Source organism: Girardinichthys multiradiatus, chromosome 18, assembly GCF_021462225.1.
Source record: "Girardinichthys multiradiatus isolate DD_20200921_A chromosome 18, DD_fGirMul_XY1, whole genome shotgun sequence".
Taxonomy (NCBI): Eukaryota; Metazoa; Chordata; class Actinopteri; order Cyprinodontiformes; family Goodeidae; genus Girardinichthys; species Girardinichthys multiradiatus.
The window spans coordinates 40,415,852-40,432,013 of NC_061810.1; the positions used below are offsets into that span (position 1 = coordinate 40,415,852).

The 16,162-nt window shown below is 39.1% G+C and overlaps 1 protein-coding gene across 2 annotated transcripts in view; it reads right to left on the reverse strand.

The window, feature by feature from the left end:
* ift80 (intraflagellar transport 80 homolog (Chlamydomonas)) overlaps positions 1–16,162 on the reverse strand; it is a 75,390-nt gene that overhangs the window by 56,998 nt on the left and 2,230 nt on the right. The window contains exons 3-7 of one of the 2 annotated variants that reach the window (XM_047391890.1): positions 15,542–15,763; positions 9,802–9,912; positions 9,618–9,686; positions 6,297–6,406; positions 459–548 (exon numbers count right to left, since the gene is read on the reverse strand). In XM_047391890.1, the coding sequence (XP_047247846.1) occupies positions 459–548; positions 6,297–6,406; positions 9,618–9,686; positions 9,802–9,912; positions 15,542–15,763 (602 nt within the window). The remainder of the gene's footprint in view (positions 1–458; positions 549–6,296; positions 6,407–9,617; positions 9,687–9,801; positions 9,913–15,541; positions 15,764–16,162) is intronic. The other variant, XM_047391891.1, reaches the window with a different exon arrangement.

Below are 16,162 nucleotides of genomic sequence, written 5' to 3' on the forward strand. Positions count from 1 at the left end.
TACAGCTACAGGCAGGCCGCACAAACTACACGTCATCACTACATCACTCTCTCGACCCGTGAAGCCGACATGGGCTTATACAAGTCCACCGATGCGGGCCTACAACTCCATTCTGCCCCACTCGCCACATTGGAACACCAAGAGATGGCTAAATGGTGCCTTAATGACCAACTACATGGGGTTCACAAGATCTAGTGATATCAAAACATCCTAATATTTCTTGTCAAAATGAAGTCTATCTCCATCAGCGGTATCCAGTTGATGTGACTTCAACTGGTAAAGTAAGTTCATCCTATTATTATGGGCCCCGGATACTTAAATATCTGCTTTAAGCTCGAAACATTCTTACTTTGATGTAAGAAAGGACGTAGTTCCTGAGTTGTGTTGACAGACTTGGCAAAAACTCAGCATTTTTACTGTTTTATGAAAATGGAGCTGTATATATAAAAATCACAAACCTTATATTTACAATCCTCTCCACCTGATAGGATGAGGTCGTTGACTGAATTCCAGTCCACCTTTAGAACAAGTCCATCATGAGCCTTCCACTAAAAAGAAATAGCAAGATAGATTGAATGTTAGCTACACGTCATTATATTATCTGTAAATTAATTCTTTGCTGTTGTTACACCATAACAACAAAATGCATTGACAAATTTTTGCTTCTGCTTTCTGCAAAGAAGAGTACAAGAATAAATGTAAGATAAACCGGCAACTGAGTTGGACTTAAGTCACTAAGATTCTATGAATTTTATTAATTTTATATGTAACAATAAGCCTGCAAATAACATTCCATTTTAAAAACCTACTACCTCCATGAGCCCAAGTGAAACACAGGCAAATCCATGCAAGTGTCTACTGTCTGGGTACAAGACGTGCAAACTTTAAAAAAGGATCTTTCAGGGGTCCCTATTATTGTTGATGGTGCCTTCCATCACTGAGTTGGTCTCGGAGGGGGCTTAAGGGAGAGGTGATGAAGTGGCACTTTTCACTGTGTGCGTGTGCGCTTGTACTCATAAGTCTGGTAACGGCCAAGAGAAAGCAAAGCACACATTAAACCCTCCCCTGTTTATCCAAGGTCCCAGGTGCTGTTCAGCATCGAGAAGAATAATAAACAAACGCATACATGAACAAGAAAAATTCTCCCTGGTGTATAAGGTCATCCATAGAGTAATATGTTAGCAGTGAAGGTGCATGTTCATTAATTTACTGATCCATCAGGGAGGCTGAAACTTTGCCACAGCAAAGTAAGACGTCTATTTATTTTCTTGCTGCACAGTGTAAAAAACTAGTCTCCAATAGCTCCACTCAAGCTCCTGCAAATCCATTATTGGACAAATGCACTGGTTTAACAGAGCTGAATATTAGCTGTTCTGTTTAGCATTTAGCTAAACAAAATAAGTTTGTTCACAGTAAAAACAAATAAATAAAAAAGGAAGTGTGTGCTTTTTTGGGGAAGAATTACACCACTAAATAATCTTTGTTTATCGTTTACCTACTTTGTTTATTTGTTCACTGGCGTAGGACTAGACATAATGACCAATTACCATCAAGATTCTAAAAAATGTAATGTTGAGTATTTGGCAACTTTATTTATTTGAGAAACTATTAGATTTCAACTCTTTCAGAAATCAGCGCTATGAAAATACCACTTCTAAAACTATCTAAAACTACAGTTAGTTTTTATTTGTGTACTTTTACTTTTGTGTATAAACACACAAAATATTTATAATGCTTAAATATTTTACAACTGGTCATGTTGCTGTATTTTATGTGATAAAACGTAAGGTGTTGTAATGTGTACCTGTGAAGGAGGGGGTAAAGTGTGCTTTTCAAAAGGTTGAACAAATAAAATCTAAAAATTGGCTCTCTGCTTCCACCTCTCTGCTTACTCAGATGCTTTCTCCATTTGCTCTGTTTGCTTGCATTTTTTAACTCTTTCTTTTTATTTTAATCGTTTTTGAGTGGAGGACCAGATGACGTTAGGAGCAGCTGCACTTTTCATGGCACCAGCTAATCAGTACAAGATGTCTCCCTTTTCCAGAGATGACTACGACAACCTTCTCCAAAAAATAGCAGTGATGTAAATGAAAATTCATTGGCTTGAAGTGAATGTGGAGGTAAATTCTCGGTGTGGAAATGAAACAACCCTACCGATGATTTAAAACAGTGATAAGACTGACAGACAGCAAAATAGCACCCCCAAGAAACAGAATACTGATGTAAATGAGAATAAATTGACCTACAATCCTCTCTGAAACTCTCTTGATGAAAAGCCAAAGGATAAATCACTTCCTTCAGATCTGGGAAGACACCAACAAGAAGAACCCTACACCTAGATGAATCAGCTTGGCCACCAATACAGAGAAACCAGCTGTATGAGACCAGATAGCACTCCAAATGGTTTTCTCCTAAGCGGCTTCAGACAGAGCCAGCCACCAGGCCATAAACCCTGAAAGTGGGTGATCTAGCTGTGAATGATATTAAATGCTTTTGCTGCAATGAAAACACCGAAGTACTTTGGTGTCTATAACATGCTGCCGATATTTTAGAGAAAATATTGATGATCATGGGTCAGAATCCAGCAGTGAGAAACATCATACTCTTGATGTTGTGAATAAAAAATCATGAAAGAGGACGAGCAAAACTGAAGATCTCACTATCGAGGGGTTTTTCAGTGGATCTTTACCTGTCTGCCATGGAGATCAGAAATTCAGAAGGCTGCTGGTGCTCAACAAATGGCCTAAAAAGCATGTGCTGCAAAATCTGTGAACTTTATCTACAACCTCAACATCTTCTGGGAACGCCGGCATCTTTTCAAGGCGGATAAATTTTGTCTTAATAAATCTGGGGTACAACTCCTCATTTCCAACACTTTTGATTCAATGAATTAGGCACCAGCAGCCTCTGCCATGTACAAGAGACAAGAAGAACGTCCAGAACAACTGATAAGACGGCACTCTGAAGGACAACTGCAGCCTGCTGAGATAAAGATAAACCATGGAGGGCAGAAGACGCAGAAAGAGACTTCACTAGACATCACTAGAATAAGTGGAATCTCCCCAGACTGCAAACTGCCTGTTTGTGATCAGGACGTTCCAAAAACTAACTGATAAGTACAGGGTCTGGGCCGTAAGATTACCAGCAGTGATTATTTCCAGGAAACGCTCAGGCCCCCGATGGGAGAATGCTGTAGAATCTCTGAGTTAATAGGTAATAGAAAAAACAAAGCTAATAAGATAACAAACAGTAGCCAACATTTAAACTTAAAATCTATTTCTTGTCAAGTGCAACTTCTCACAGAAAAAATATCAGCCACTAAGTTACTTAAACTGGCTTTAATTATACATTGGATACCTGTCAGGAAAATCATTTTTAAATGACTTCATTACTGATCATAATCTTGATGTTATGTTTTTAACAGAAACATGACTAGATGAAAATAGTGAGACACCTACACTGACAGAGTCACCACCTCTCATTTTTCTAATAGCATTTTTTCACCAAAGAAACTTTTGTTCTTGAATCGGTTCGATTCGGGTATCTTCGAACTTTGGTGTTTTGTTGAGCACGGATGCGCCTTTCCTCCAAAACGTTCAGGAGGCAGAACAGGCTCCAAACCACGTTGGTGGAAAAGGAGTATTACTGAGAGGAGACAGCATTAGAGAGGGGGAGGGGTGGCCACTTTGTTTCATGACTCACTAAAGTGTCAAAAGTTGTTCTTAGGCAAATTTGATTATTTTGAATACCTGGCTGTCCAGGTAAAAAGCTCTGCTGGAGCCATGTTTCAGGCCACTGAAACCCAATGCAAACTTTTTCAATCATTTTAATGAGACTTGAACATCCATGTCAACAACCCCAAGACAGAAGGGCAAAAGAACTATGTGACACAATGAAACATTTTGGTGTGACTCAATATGGTAAAGAGCCAACAGGGACATACAGGGGTGGGACAATGAAACTGAAACACCTGTCATTTTAGTGTGGGAGGTTTCATGGCTAAATTGGACCAGCCTGGTAGCCAGTCTTCAGTGATTGCACATTGCACCAGTAAGAGCAGAGTGTGAAGGTTCAATTAGCAGGGTAAGAGCACAGTTTTGCTCAAAATATTGAAATGCACACAACATTATAGGTGACATACCAGAGTTCAAAAGAGGACAAATTGTTGGCGCACGTCTTGCTGGCGCATCTGTGACCAAGACAGCAAGTCTTTGTGATGTATCAAGAGCCACGGTATCCAGGGTAATGTCAGCATACCACCAAGAAGGACGAACCACATCCAACAGGATTAACTGGACGCAAGAGGAAGCTGTCTGAAAGGGATGTTCGGGTGCTAACCCGGATTGTATCCAAAAAACATAAAACCACGGCTGCCCAAATCACAGCAGAATTATATGTGCACCTCAACTCTCCTGTTTCCACCAGAACTGTCCGTCGGGAGTTCCACAGGGTCAATATACACGGCCGGGCTGCTATAGCCAAACCTTTGGTCACTCATGCCAATGCTAAACGTCGGTTTCAATGGTGCAAGGAGCACAAATCTTGGGCTGTGGACAATGTGAAACATGTATTGTTCTCTGATGAGTCCACCTTTACTGTTTTCCCCACATCCGGGAGAGTTATGGTGTGGAGAAGCCCCAAAGAAGCGTACCACCCAGACGGTTGCATGTCCAGAGTGAAGCATGGGGGTGGATCAGTGATGGTTTGGGCTGCCATATCATGGCATTCCCTTGGCCCAATACTTGTGCTAGATGGGCGCGTCACTGCCAAGGACTACCGAACCATTCTTGAGGACCATGTGCATCCAATGGTTCAAACATTGTATCCTGAAGGCGGTGCCGTGTATCAGGATGACAATGCACAAATACACACAGCAAGACTGGTGAAAGATTGGTTTGATGAACATGAAAGTGAAGTTGAACATCTCCCATGGCCTGCACAGTCACCAGATCTAAATATTATTGAGCCACTTTGGGGTGTTTTGGAGGAGCGAGTCAGGAAACGTTTTCCTCCACCAGTATCACGTAGTGACCTGGCCACTATCCTGCAAGAAGAATGGCTTAAAATCCCTCTGACCACTGTGCAGGACTTGTATATGTCATTTCCAAGACGAATTGACGCTGTATTGGCTGCAAAAGGAGGCCCTACATCATACTAATAAATTATTGTGGTCTAAAACCAGGTGTTTCAGTTTCATTGTCCAACCCCTGTATTTTGGACTTGATCATTAGTAAGGGTCTAAACATATCCAAGGCTGCAGTAACTGATGTCGTCTTATCTGACCACATTCCTGTTATCTTTGAAACTGTCATTTCCATCGACTCACTTAGCCAAAGAGATGTCTTGTTGCTGAAAGGAAGGCGGATAAACTTGCCTTGCTTTGGAGGACTGTTTTATCAAGGTCTCAGAGGTTTTTTGAAGATTATTAGTTAATAAACTGTATCATGAAGAGCAAGGAACACAACAGACAAGTCAGGGGTAAAGTTGTGGAGAAGTTCAAAGCTAGGTAAGGTTATAAAACAATAGCTTTAAACATTTTACAGAGCACTGCTCAATCCATCATCTGAAAATAGAAAGAGTATGGCATAACTACAAACCCACTGAGACAAGCTGACAGGACAGGGGAGCTGGTCGAAGTTCATACAAAGATGGATGAGCCAAATAAAGGGCAAGGTAAGTAAACCTGTTAGAGGCTGCAAATGACTTAAGACTGGTGCGGAGGTTCACCTTCCGGCAGGACAACAACCTTAAACATACAGCCAGAGCTACAATCAATATCATCAGCGCTTTGAGTGCCTTGTTGCTGAAAAGCGCTACATAAATAAACTTGACTTGACAAAGAATAATCCCACAAAGTGGGAGTGGCCTAGTCAAAGTTTTGACCTAAATCCTAATGATAATCTGTGGCAGGACTTATAAACTGCTGTTCACAGAAACCCTTTATTCAGTCAGAATGAGCTTGAGCTGCTTTACAAAAACAAACTGAAAAAATGTAAATCTTTAAATGTACAAAGTAGTTAAGGACATCCACAATGAGACTTGACTGATTATGTTTCAGATTTTAATTTGTAAAAAATCCACTTTCACTTAATAATTATGTCTATCACATGTTGGTCTATCACAAAATTCTAAAAAAGTTCAACACGTATGAATACTTTTGCATTGCCCAGTATTCTACACCTCAATGCACTTAATTGTGATACATTCCTGTTGCATCCAGCTGCTCTCTTATACCAAACCACCATAAATAATTTACTTATTTTATAAAAATAAACAAACAAGCAAAGGCAGTGAACCTGAATGACTTTGGCGCTGGGTTGCAGAGGTTTGATGATTAGCTGCCTTCCTGATGTGTAGAGTATTCTGTCAGAGTCTGGACCCCAAGCAACAGAATAAACAGGAGACCCTGGGGAGAACACAGAAATACAGACCCATAATTTCATCATAATCACAAATGCTGAAGGAAAACAATATGTTTACAACACATCTAGACTTTTTAACTGATGAAGATGATCTTCCTGCTGTCAATAACTAGACGATGTCACATTCTCTCTGATATTTCACCTCATTCAGCCTTTTATACAACACTTTGTTTACAGGAAAACCAGCTTAGTCTAGCTTCCACATTAAAAGCACGTGCGTGCACGTACACACAAAGGTTTGAGGGAAAGTTCTTGTGAACTTGCTTTTCTATCTTAAAAAGGACCAAAGTCATAAAGGCAACAGATTTAGCCACTTAAAGGTTAGGGTTGAATTTAGGGTTTATATTAAATCTGGTTCAGGTTAGAGTTAGACTTACTAATTTTAAAAGGCCAAAATCAGTAGTTAAGAAAATGCAATAAGCGTGTCATGTCCTTATTAAGAAAGTTAGACCAGAAAGTGTGCGTGTATACATGTGTTTAATTTGAGTTGTGGTAACACACGTGTATGTGTTGGGGTGGGGGGGGAGGCTGACATTTAACCTCACTCCAGGTGCATGTGGTTTCTCAAAAATGCCAACTGGTCACGTGATCTGAAAATCTGACGAAGTCGATGAGAGGAGCTGAGACAAGTTCCTCTTTCCTCCACCTCGCTCAGCTCAAACCTCTTCCTAGAGGTTTAAAATGGGTCAAAGCAACCAAAAGGAACAGCCAACTCCTGCACTTTCTGCATGTCTACGCGCACGTAAGAGTGTGTGAAGAGAAGCAACACCTGCAGTGATCTTGGTGCCATGTGCCAGCCTCTCCGTACGCTACTAAAGGTGTTCTACACATATGACGGCCATCAAGCAGCTAGGACTCAAAAAAAACAAACCAAACGGAAACTTATTCTTTTACCATATACTGCCGTTGCTCTGCCAAAATTTTTACAACTCCCGTCATCAATTAGGCGTGTACAGTGCATTTCTCAAAGCAACTTATATCCAACTTTTTTCTTTATGTTTATTGTCCGTCCCATGATTAAAAAAATTATATTTACTAAGTGAAGCTACACAATGAAGCAATTAAGAAGTAAGCCATCTGTGATGAGAACGTTGAAGAGAGGAGCATTTTTTATAGGTTTTTAATGAAAACTCTATAAAACGTTTAAACTTTTAAGGCATTTTTTAATAAAGAAAACCACAAGACTAGAGCGATTGTTCCGCTTTCCTTCATCTGAGCTTGCTTCCAATCCAAAAGGCCTAACACATGCACACACCAAGCACCTCTTCATGCAATCACATGGCCACGCAGGGTGAAATAAATAGAATCTTTAATTTTTCATGAAAAGGCAGATATGTTACTTTTCTATACAGGTAAAATCCAAAAGAGCAGATTAAACAACAGTAAACATCCAGTGATAACTAAAGTCATTTTCACACACAAATACTGGAGGTCCACTGAAAAATGAGAATTCAGTTCTAGCCTGCAGTGTGCAACGTTTATGGATCCGTGTCACTGTGTCAAGCTCATCAGAATCAGAATCATCACAGTCAGCTTTATTTGCCATGTTTGTGCTCACAAAAAAAGAGTTTCGCTTCGGTTCCACTTTGCTTTCAATGAGGACATTTTTTTCCGAGATATAAAAGGGAAATCAAAATGTTTTTGTAAATATGTATATTCGCAGTTTTTTTTTTTTTACAAAAAGCCAGACATGGTTGAATTGTGCAAATACCCATGGTCCATCAATCTGGGAGGTCTGCTTAACTCTAGTAAGTGTTAATCAGAGAGACAACCTGGGGAAACAAACTGTCTCTGTGGTGACAGGTTTTTGCAAATAGCGCTCTGTAGCACCTATCTGAAGGCAAAACTCTAAAAATCAGCAAAGACAGAAGAGGCTTATTGACTGATCCATTATGAGTACAGTATGCAAATATTTTTTAAAGTTAAGAAAAACCACGATGCAGCGACTTTTATCAGCACAAATGCTCCTGTGCCCTAAAATGTTTCACAAGATTTTCTTTATTCATATAAAGCTTCAACCACAAACTTCATTATATTGGGATTTTATGTGTAGACCCATCGGAAGTAGTGTCTTCTTGGGAAGTTGAAGGGAAAGGGTACATAGTTTAAGTTTTATTTTATAAAAATCATTACTGCGTGGCAGGTACTTGTCTTGACACCCGAGTCTAAACTCTGGAGGAACCACCTTTAAGTGCAGTTACTACCACAAGCCTTTCAGGGTCTGTCTCTACATTAAAAACAAACGTTTTTGCCAATTCCACTCTACAAAATAGCTCAGCTTCAGTCAGATTGGGTGAAAAACATCTGTTTACAGCTATTTTTAACTTTACCAACAATTCTAAATTGGATTTAGGTCTGGACTTTTACTGGTCCATTCCAAGATATTTGATCTAAACCATCCCATTGTAGCTCTTGCTGTATGTTGTTGAAAGTTGTTGTCCTGACCAAAAGTGAACCTTCGCCCCAGTCTTATGTCTTTTGCAACTTCTAACAGGTTTTCTTCCAGGATTGCCCTCAATTTAGCTACATCCATCTTCCTGTTTACTTTTTACTATTCCTGCAGAAGAAAATAATTCCCACAGTATGATGCAGTCCCCACGATGTTTCATTTGGGGACGGTGTGCTCAAGGTTAAGTGCAGTGTTAGTTTTCCCACCATACACAAACCGCTTTGCACGTAGGTCAAAGTAATCAGATTTTGTTGTTATCTGACCAGTAATAGTTTTTAGTCAACTACTAACAGTAAACGTAACAAGCCAAGCTTTTACATCATGCCAATTATGAAACACTGCTCCTTATATGCAGCTGCTTAGCTTTCTTGCCAAAGCGCAAATCTTTTGCAATGAAATTAATTGCCACTTTTCTCAACTCACCTCATATTTTAAATTCTGTTTTGAAAGGCGTATTTAAAATAAACGCAGTTTCTTTTTTAAGCAACAAAGCCTCTTATTTATAACCACCTCTTACAGTCTGTTAAGTCTCCAATTAGTGTGACAAACGGCTAGGATGACGAGGCCGTCATAAATGTATATATTTTACTACGGGCAGTAAGCGTTGGTTAAGAGACTAGTTATAACTTTTTGTTCAATTCTGCCATAATTATGAAATACTGTATGAAATAAGGTGTTTTACACAAGCACCAATAACGGCTGAGGGCTTATTCTTTTGTAAATAAAGACACAATTTGAAGACTTACCTAGGCTCACTAATGTTGAGCGCAGCATTCCACTTTTTGACCAGATCTTGATCTGTCCATCTTCTCCCGCTAAGTAATTAAAAGAAAAAAGTGGATCGAGGGACAGCTGATATGATTCAGTCAATATTTTGTTGAAATCAAATGTCTATTTTCAAAATAGAAATGTGTCCCTGGTTCCGTTCACCTGTGATTAGAGCGGTTCCATCATAGTTCCACCTTCCAGCCAAAACAGCCCCTTTGTGCCCCTCCACACTCTTCTCAATGCGTCCCATCTTGGAGACCAGGTGGAACTTTCCTGTAAAAAAAGGACACAATAAAATCCTAACATATAACATATCCAGGGGTTATGTAAGACTGTTGTCTTTAATGAGGAAAAAAAACGATAATTGGTGTTATTAACAGGGGTGATAATGAATAGTATTCATCGTCTTGGTATTGTAGAATAAGTGTGTAGATGTTCAGTTAATACATATAGCAACTGCATCAAACAGGTTAAAAACAATTTAAACTAGAAAAATGTGCATTTCCTGCGAAAATGCAGTGTGAATGCTGTAAGCTGAATTTTTTCCTGAAACCTGGCAGAAACAAGCTGAAATGGACTGCAGACAATCTGCTAAAATTTTATGAATTAGAAGAAAACAGAAATGCTACACTCCTGTTGAAAGCTGGCAAAAAGTGGCTAAGGTTGACAGCAGAATATCAGCTGAAATCTGATAAATTAGTAGAAATAGCAGAAACATCAAAGATAAACTGTCATCTGATCTCTTTAATCAGGAAGACTATCAGGTATAAAACACCGTAACAAAGTGAGGTTCCCTCAAAACTACTCGAAACAGTTGTTGAAATACAAGAACAGACCAAAACATTTTAAAAAACAGGAAAGAGCTGCCCATAGATGAGCTGAAAAAGCATAGACTGAAGCAAAAATATAGCCTAAGAAGTTTAAGTCAGTGCTAAAATATATAAAAAATGGCAGAAAATTTAGAAAAAGAATGAACTAACAAATACGCTGAAGAAACACAAAAACAAACAAGAAATTGCCTAAAAAAGGCAAGTGTTCTTCAGCTAAGAGAGAAGAGATGAGAAAGAGAAGCTAAAATGCTAACATTAGCATATTAGCTATCACTAGCATGAAGGCTGATATTAATTTACCCCATCTACTATTCAAAAACAATGTATAAGCTAAAATTAGCTAAAATGGTAATGATAACTACAGCCTATATTCAAAAGTCTATGAAATTGCCCTTTAAAATTATTCACTCTTGTTCAGGTGTTGGAACAGCAGTAGAACCTGTTTAAGTAGCTTGCATCAAATGGTCGCTGTTTTGATTCTCTACCGGGACCTATGGAGATGGTCTTATCATCATAAGTCTAGTGTATATTTGTTCAAAGTTCTTATGGAGATTTTTGCCAGGTTCTGGTGGAGTTGGGACCTGATTTTGATTAAGGTTTCTGCCTTGTTCTGATAGAGTTTAGACCTTGATCTGAAGGTTTATACCTGATTCTGATGAAAATTTGTAGAAGGTTCTTAAAAAGATTTTTTTCTGGTTCTGATGGAGCTTTTTGCGAGGTTCTGATGGAGTTTTGACCCTGTTCTTATATAGGTTTCTTCCTGGTTCTGATAGAGTTTGGATCTGGCTCTGATGGAGATCTGTATCTGGTTCTGGTGCAAGTCTGTACCTGGTTATGATGGATGTTTCTCCTTGGCTCTGATAGAGTTTGGACCTGGTTCTGATACAGGTTTGTACCTGGTTCTGATACATGTTTGTACCTGGTTCTGATGGAGGTTTTTTTCCTGGTACTGATGGAGCTTTTTGCCAGGTTCTGAAGGAGTTTGGACCTGATTCTGATAGAAGGTTTCTCCTGGTTGTGAAGATGATTTGGACCTGCTTCTGGTGGAGGGTCCCTAACTGGTTCTGATGGAGTTTGGGTCCAGTTCCAGTGGAGATTTGTTCCAGGTTCTGATGCTTCTTGGAACTGGTTCTGATAAAGGTTTATTTCGGGTTCTGACTGAGTTTGGAGTTTGGGTCTGGTTCTGATGAATGTTGGACCTGGTTCTGATAGAAGGGACCTCCAGATTCTGAAGGAGATTTGGACCTGGCTCTGGTGGAGATTTCTTCTTGGTTCTGATAGGTTTGACCTGGTTCTGATAGACTTTGAGACTTGTTCAGATGGAGGTTTGTACATGGTACTGATAAAGATTTGTACCAGGTTCTGATAGAGATTTATTTCTGGTTCTAATGGACTTTACTGGTTCTGATAGAGTTTCCATCTGATTCTGACGGGTTTTGGACGAGGTTCTGATGGAGTTTGGGTCTGGTTCTGATGGAGATTTGTTCCAGGTTCTGATGGATAATGGACATGGTTCTGATAGAGGATCTTCCTGGTTCTGGCAGATTTTGGACCTGGTTCTGATGGAGATTTCCTCTTGGTTCTGATGGAGTTTGTGTCTGTTTCCGATAGAGACTTGTTCCAGGTTTCGATGTGCTAACAGCCTATATGCGAAAGTCTTTGAAATTGCCTTCTAAATTTAATCACTGTTGTCTAGCTGTTGGAGCAGCAGTACATGCTGTTTAAGTACTCGACACAAAATGGCCGCCATGTAGTTGCTTCCTATGAAGATGATCAAAGGGTTAGGGGTCGGGTCAGGTTTATGCCATAGAAATGAATGAAAATCAATGAAAGTCAATGCAAACTCCTCACAAAGACAGCAAAACAGGGATGTGTGTGTGTGTGTGCGTGTGTGCGTGTGTGTGTGTGTGTGTGCGCGCGTGTGTGTGTGTGTGTGTGTGTGTGTGTGTGTGTGAGTAGGACACAGGGAGAGAAGAAAGGCAGAATCACATCCAGACATATACAGTGGAAGATACACAGAGCTATAAATAGAACAGTGAGGAATGAATCAGCCAATCAGCAAAGAGCGTCAGTGTAACTTGACACCTGCAGCTTTTCTAATGCAGCACCTCACTATCGTTTCCCCGTGGCCTGGGCTTTTAAAATGGAGGCGCATGCCCCCAAACTACCCCCCATAACTCGGAAACCGTAAGGGCTATCGACGTCATTCTTGGACAGTTTTTCTCAGAACGGACAGGGGAATAAGAATGTTAACACCTTTTTCTTCAAAATACAGGGAAAAATTGAGAAAAACATGAATCATGAAGCTTCTCAAGTTTCTACAAAAATCTGTCTGGGAGATGTGACCCTGTGAAAACGTTGATAATTTTGACCATTTTTAACCCGAGGGAAGGTGAATTTTTCACTCTCAAACAAACGTACTTCACAAGAAAACAATAAAAGGTATCCAAAAAATATTTAAAGCAGGGATTGGTGAACAATCGAAAACATGTGACTTTAAGGATTTTTTGCTTGGATGTTTTCTGAAATTCCTAAAGGTTTCCCACTAAGGGTGTGTTGACTTTGCGTTGCTTTGGGGCATGTTGCTGGAAAACCGTTTGTCCCACATCAATGAGGGTGACATTTTCTTAATCGCGAAAGAGCATCCTACGTTTTGATGTATAATTTGTATAGGTAGACTAAAAATTAAGTGAGTGTGCAGAGTTTGTTCATTCTTTCTCAGGTTAATCAAAAACCTAGAGCATACACTCTAGCGACACGAACATTCCGTCATAGGATTACATTATAAAACTGAAAATCTGAAAAAATTGTAATAAAGTTTGAATCAAAATTGTAGAAAAACTGTAAAAGATATCAAAAAGTTGAATTATACCATAATAGCAGGGGGTTGTGAAAGCATTTTAAAAGTTGAATGGGATTTCTAGCTGAAAGTATGCGGAAGTAGTTAAATGGCAAAAACAGTGAAGTTTTAGCTGAATTTTTGCTGTTTTTCATTCATTCCAATGGGAGCAAAAAATTCCTAAAAGCTGAATATTTTAAAAAGTATAAAAGGTATAAATACCAAGTCATAGCTGGAATGTCCTGAAAGGGCTGAATATTGTGAAATTTTAACGGTTAAAATAGCACAAAGTATGCAGAAGGAGAAGCGAATCAAAAAGTGTATGGAAGCAACCAGAAGAAGAAGAAGACGGAATAATAAAGAGAAACAGGATCTCAATAGTGTGAATGCCTTCAGCATTCACGCAAAAAGTAAAAAAATGGGTGAATCTACAGTTCATTGAAGGTAAACGCAGCCAATACACATGCTTAAGAACAAAGCTACATTTCTCCAATCAGCTATATTGCGAAGTTAGAACACGAGACGAATGAGTCAAACCAAACAGTTTCTGTTGGTTGAATTAAGGCAATTTTCTGTTCCCCAGACATGAAAGAGTGATCAGGCACCGAGACAGCTATTGAAGACGCTTACCCAACATATACTTTGTGGTGGTGAGTATTAAAAATTCTGAATGTAATATGTAATTTCTGGTAGCCTATAATTGCAAATCAGTATAATGTAGCTCTCTTGCGTTTCTAAATATGGAAACGCTAACAAAAGTGTCTATTACTAAAGCTGCAGGTAGTGACTGTGAGGGGCATATATGAGGGTATTTAACACTAAACAACAGGCCCATCACAGCATGATGCAATTGATCCAAACGGCTACTTGGAAAGGTATCCTCAACCCTCGAAACTCTTCCACATTATATATGATTATATATGACTGACTAACACCAAGAATTGCATAATTGTGAAGTATAAAGGAAAATGGAACATGTTTTTTTTTTCTATGAATAATAATCCTATTTTTAGTGAATTCCCTTAATGAGACCCCTAAAAAATCCAGTGCAATCAATTGCCTTCAAACGTCAGGAAAATAGTAAGTTGAGTTGACCGGTGTGTAATTCAATCAGTATAAATGCAGCTTTTCTGTGAAGATCTCAGTAGTTTGTTAAAGAACATCAGAGATCTAAAAGCATCGTAGACATGGCACTCCCGGTCACCTGTTAGAGGCTGCAAAATACTTGAGACCGGTGCAAAGATTCACCTTCCAGTAGGAGAAAACAAAAAAAAAAAACAGAAATAAACAACCCAGAGCAAAAACGGAATGGTTTAATTCACAGAATATTTTTTGAGTTAGAATGGCCTAGTCAAATTCCAGATCAGAATCCTGCTCACAGGGACTTTGCATCCAGTCTGACTGAGCTTGAAGGATTTCGTAATGAAGAATGGGCAAAACATTTCAGTCACTAGATGTATGATGTGCAAACCTGGAAGAAACATGCCCATTAAACCTTCCAACTGTAAGTGAAACAAAATGGGTTTTTTTCTACAAAGAATTGCCTCAGGTCCCTGAATGCAAATGCATGCCACACTTCTCAGATTTTTTTGTGATAAAATCAAAGCAACAGAGAATCTCCAACAAGAAATGTTGGTTCATAAAATACTTGATGTTTCTGTTTGCCTTCTTCACATTTTAAGGATTATTCTTAGCGACTAATATTTTTGCAACTGCAAAATAACAAGGAGTGTAAGAAAGTTGCAAAAGTGAATCGTAAAAGGGTTTTTTCATTTGTCCCTGGTCTGCCAGAGAAAACTGCTGCTTCAGTTTGTGGGTGTGTTTATGCAACCCTACACTGTCATTAGAGAAGTGACCACACATTGCCTGCCATAAAAGTGCATCCATACTCTTTGTGTTTGCACGTGATATAGAATGAAGAAGAGACACATGGGGTCATGTAACTTTGCTCTTGCAGATCTTGCAGATGATTGTGATGTCACACAGACTGTGCCACCAGATTTAGTATTAGTAATATATACAAATTGTTACTTTGCTTGAATAAAGAAAAGCACTGCTAAATTGAGCCATAAAGTTCTGAATATAGGGCAAAAAAAAATATTTGAGTAATAATTTAATTCCAAAGTTCTGACTAGTACAAATCTTTGACTTGTACCAATTTAAACAGCTCCAAATTTTCAGAAGCTAAACTATACAGCCTGCAAGAGGAATTTTAAAAAACATAAAGACTTACCATCTGTGCTGGTGATGGCAGAAATCTCAGCCTGTGTCTGCTTCTTGGCACCAACAGTTTTGGGGAACCAGTGTAGATCAACCGGATAAATGTCCTCTGGCAGTTGGACCACCAGGCTGGTCTCATTGGTGAGCAGGTTCCATTTGAGGATCTGATGATCCTCACTGCAAGAGTACAGCTCATCTGCTGTGGTCCAACCAACGCAACTGACAAGCTCACTATGTTAAGTGCTGTTAAGAACAACTAAGACAGGTGGTAAAAGGAAAAAAGTTTTTTTTTACTTAAAAGGGTTTTTTATTCAGACCACCAGTACCCCACCCACCAGAGAGTAGAGATCTACAGAAAAAAAACTAAAAACAAAAACAGGGGTAGCATATTTATGCAAAGCCACTCCAGAGAAATCTCTTCGGGCTTATGCCAATCACTGCTAAGCTGGACAAGTCAAACTGAAGCAGTGCTGGATGACAGTTGTAGACCAGATTTGGTTTTAAATTAAGTCCATTACCTCAAGTGCTATAAAAAATTAAACATTTTAGCAATTTGTACTTGAAAAAGAAACTGCAAAGGTACAACAGATAATGATAGTAGATCTATACAGGATCAGAAAATATGTAACTGCGA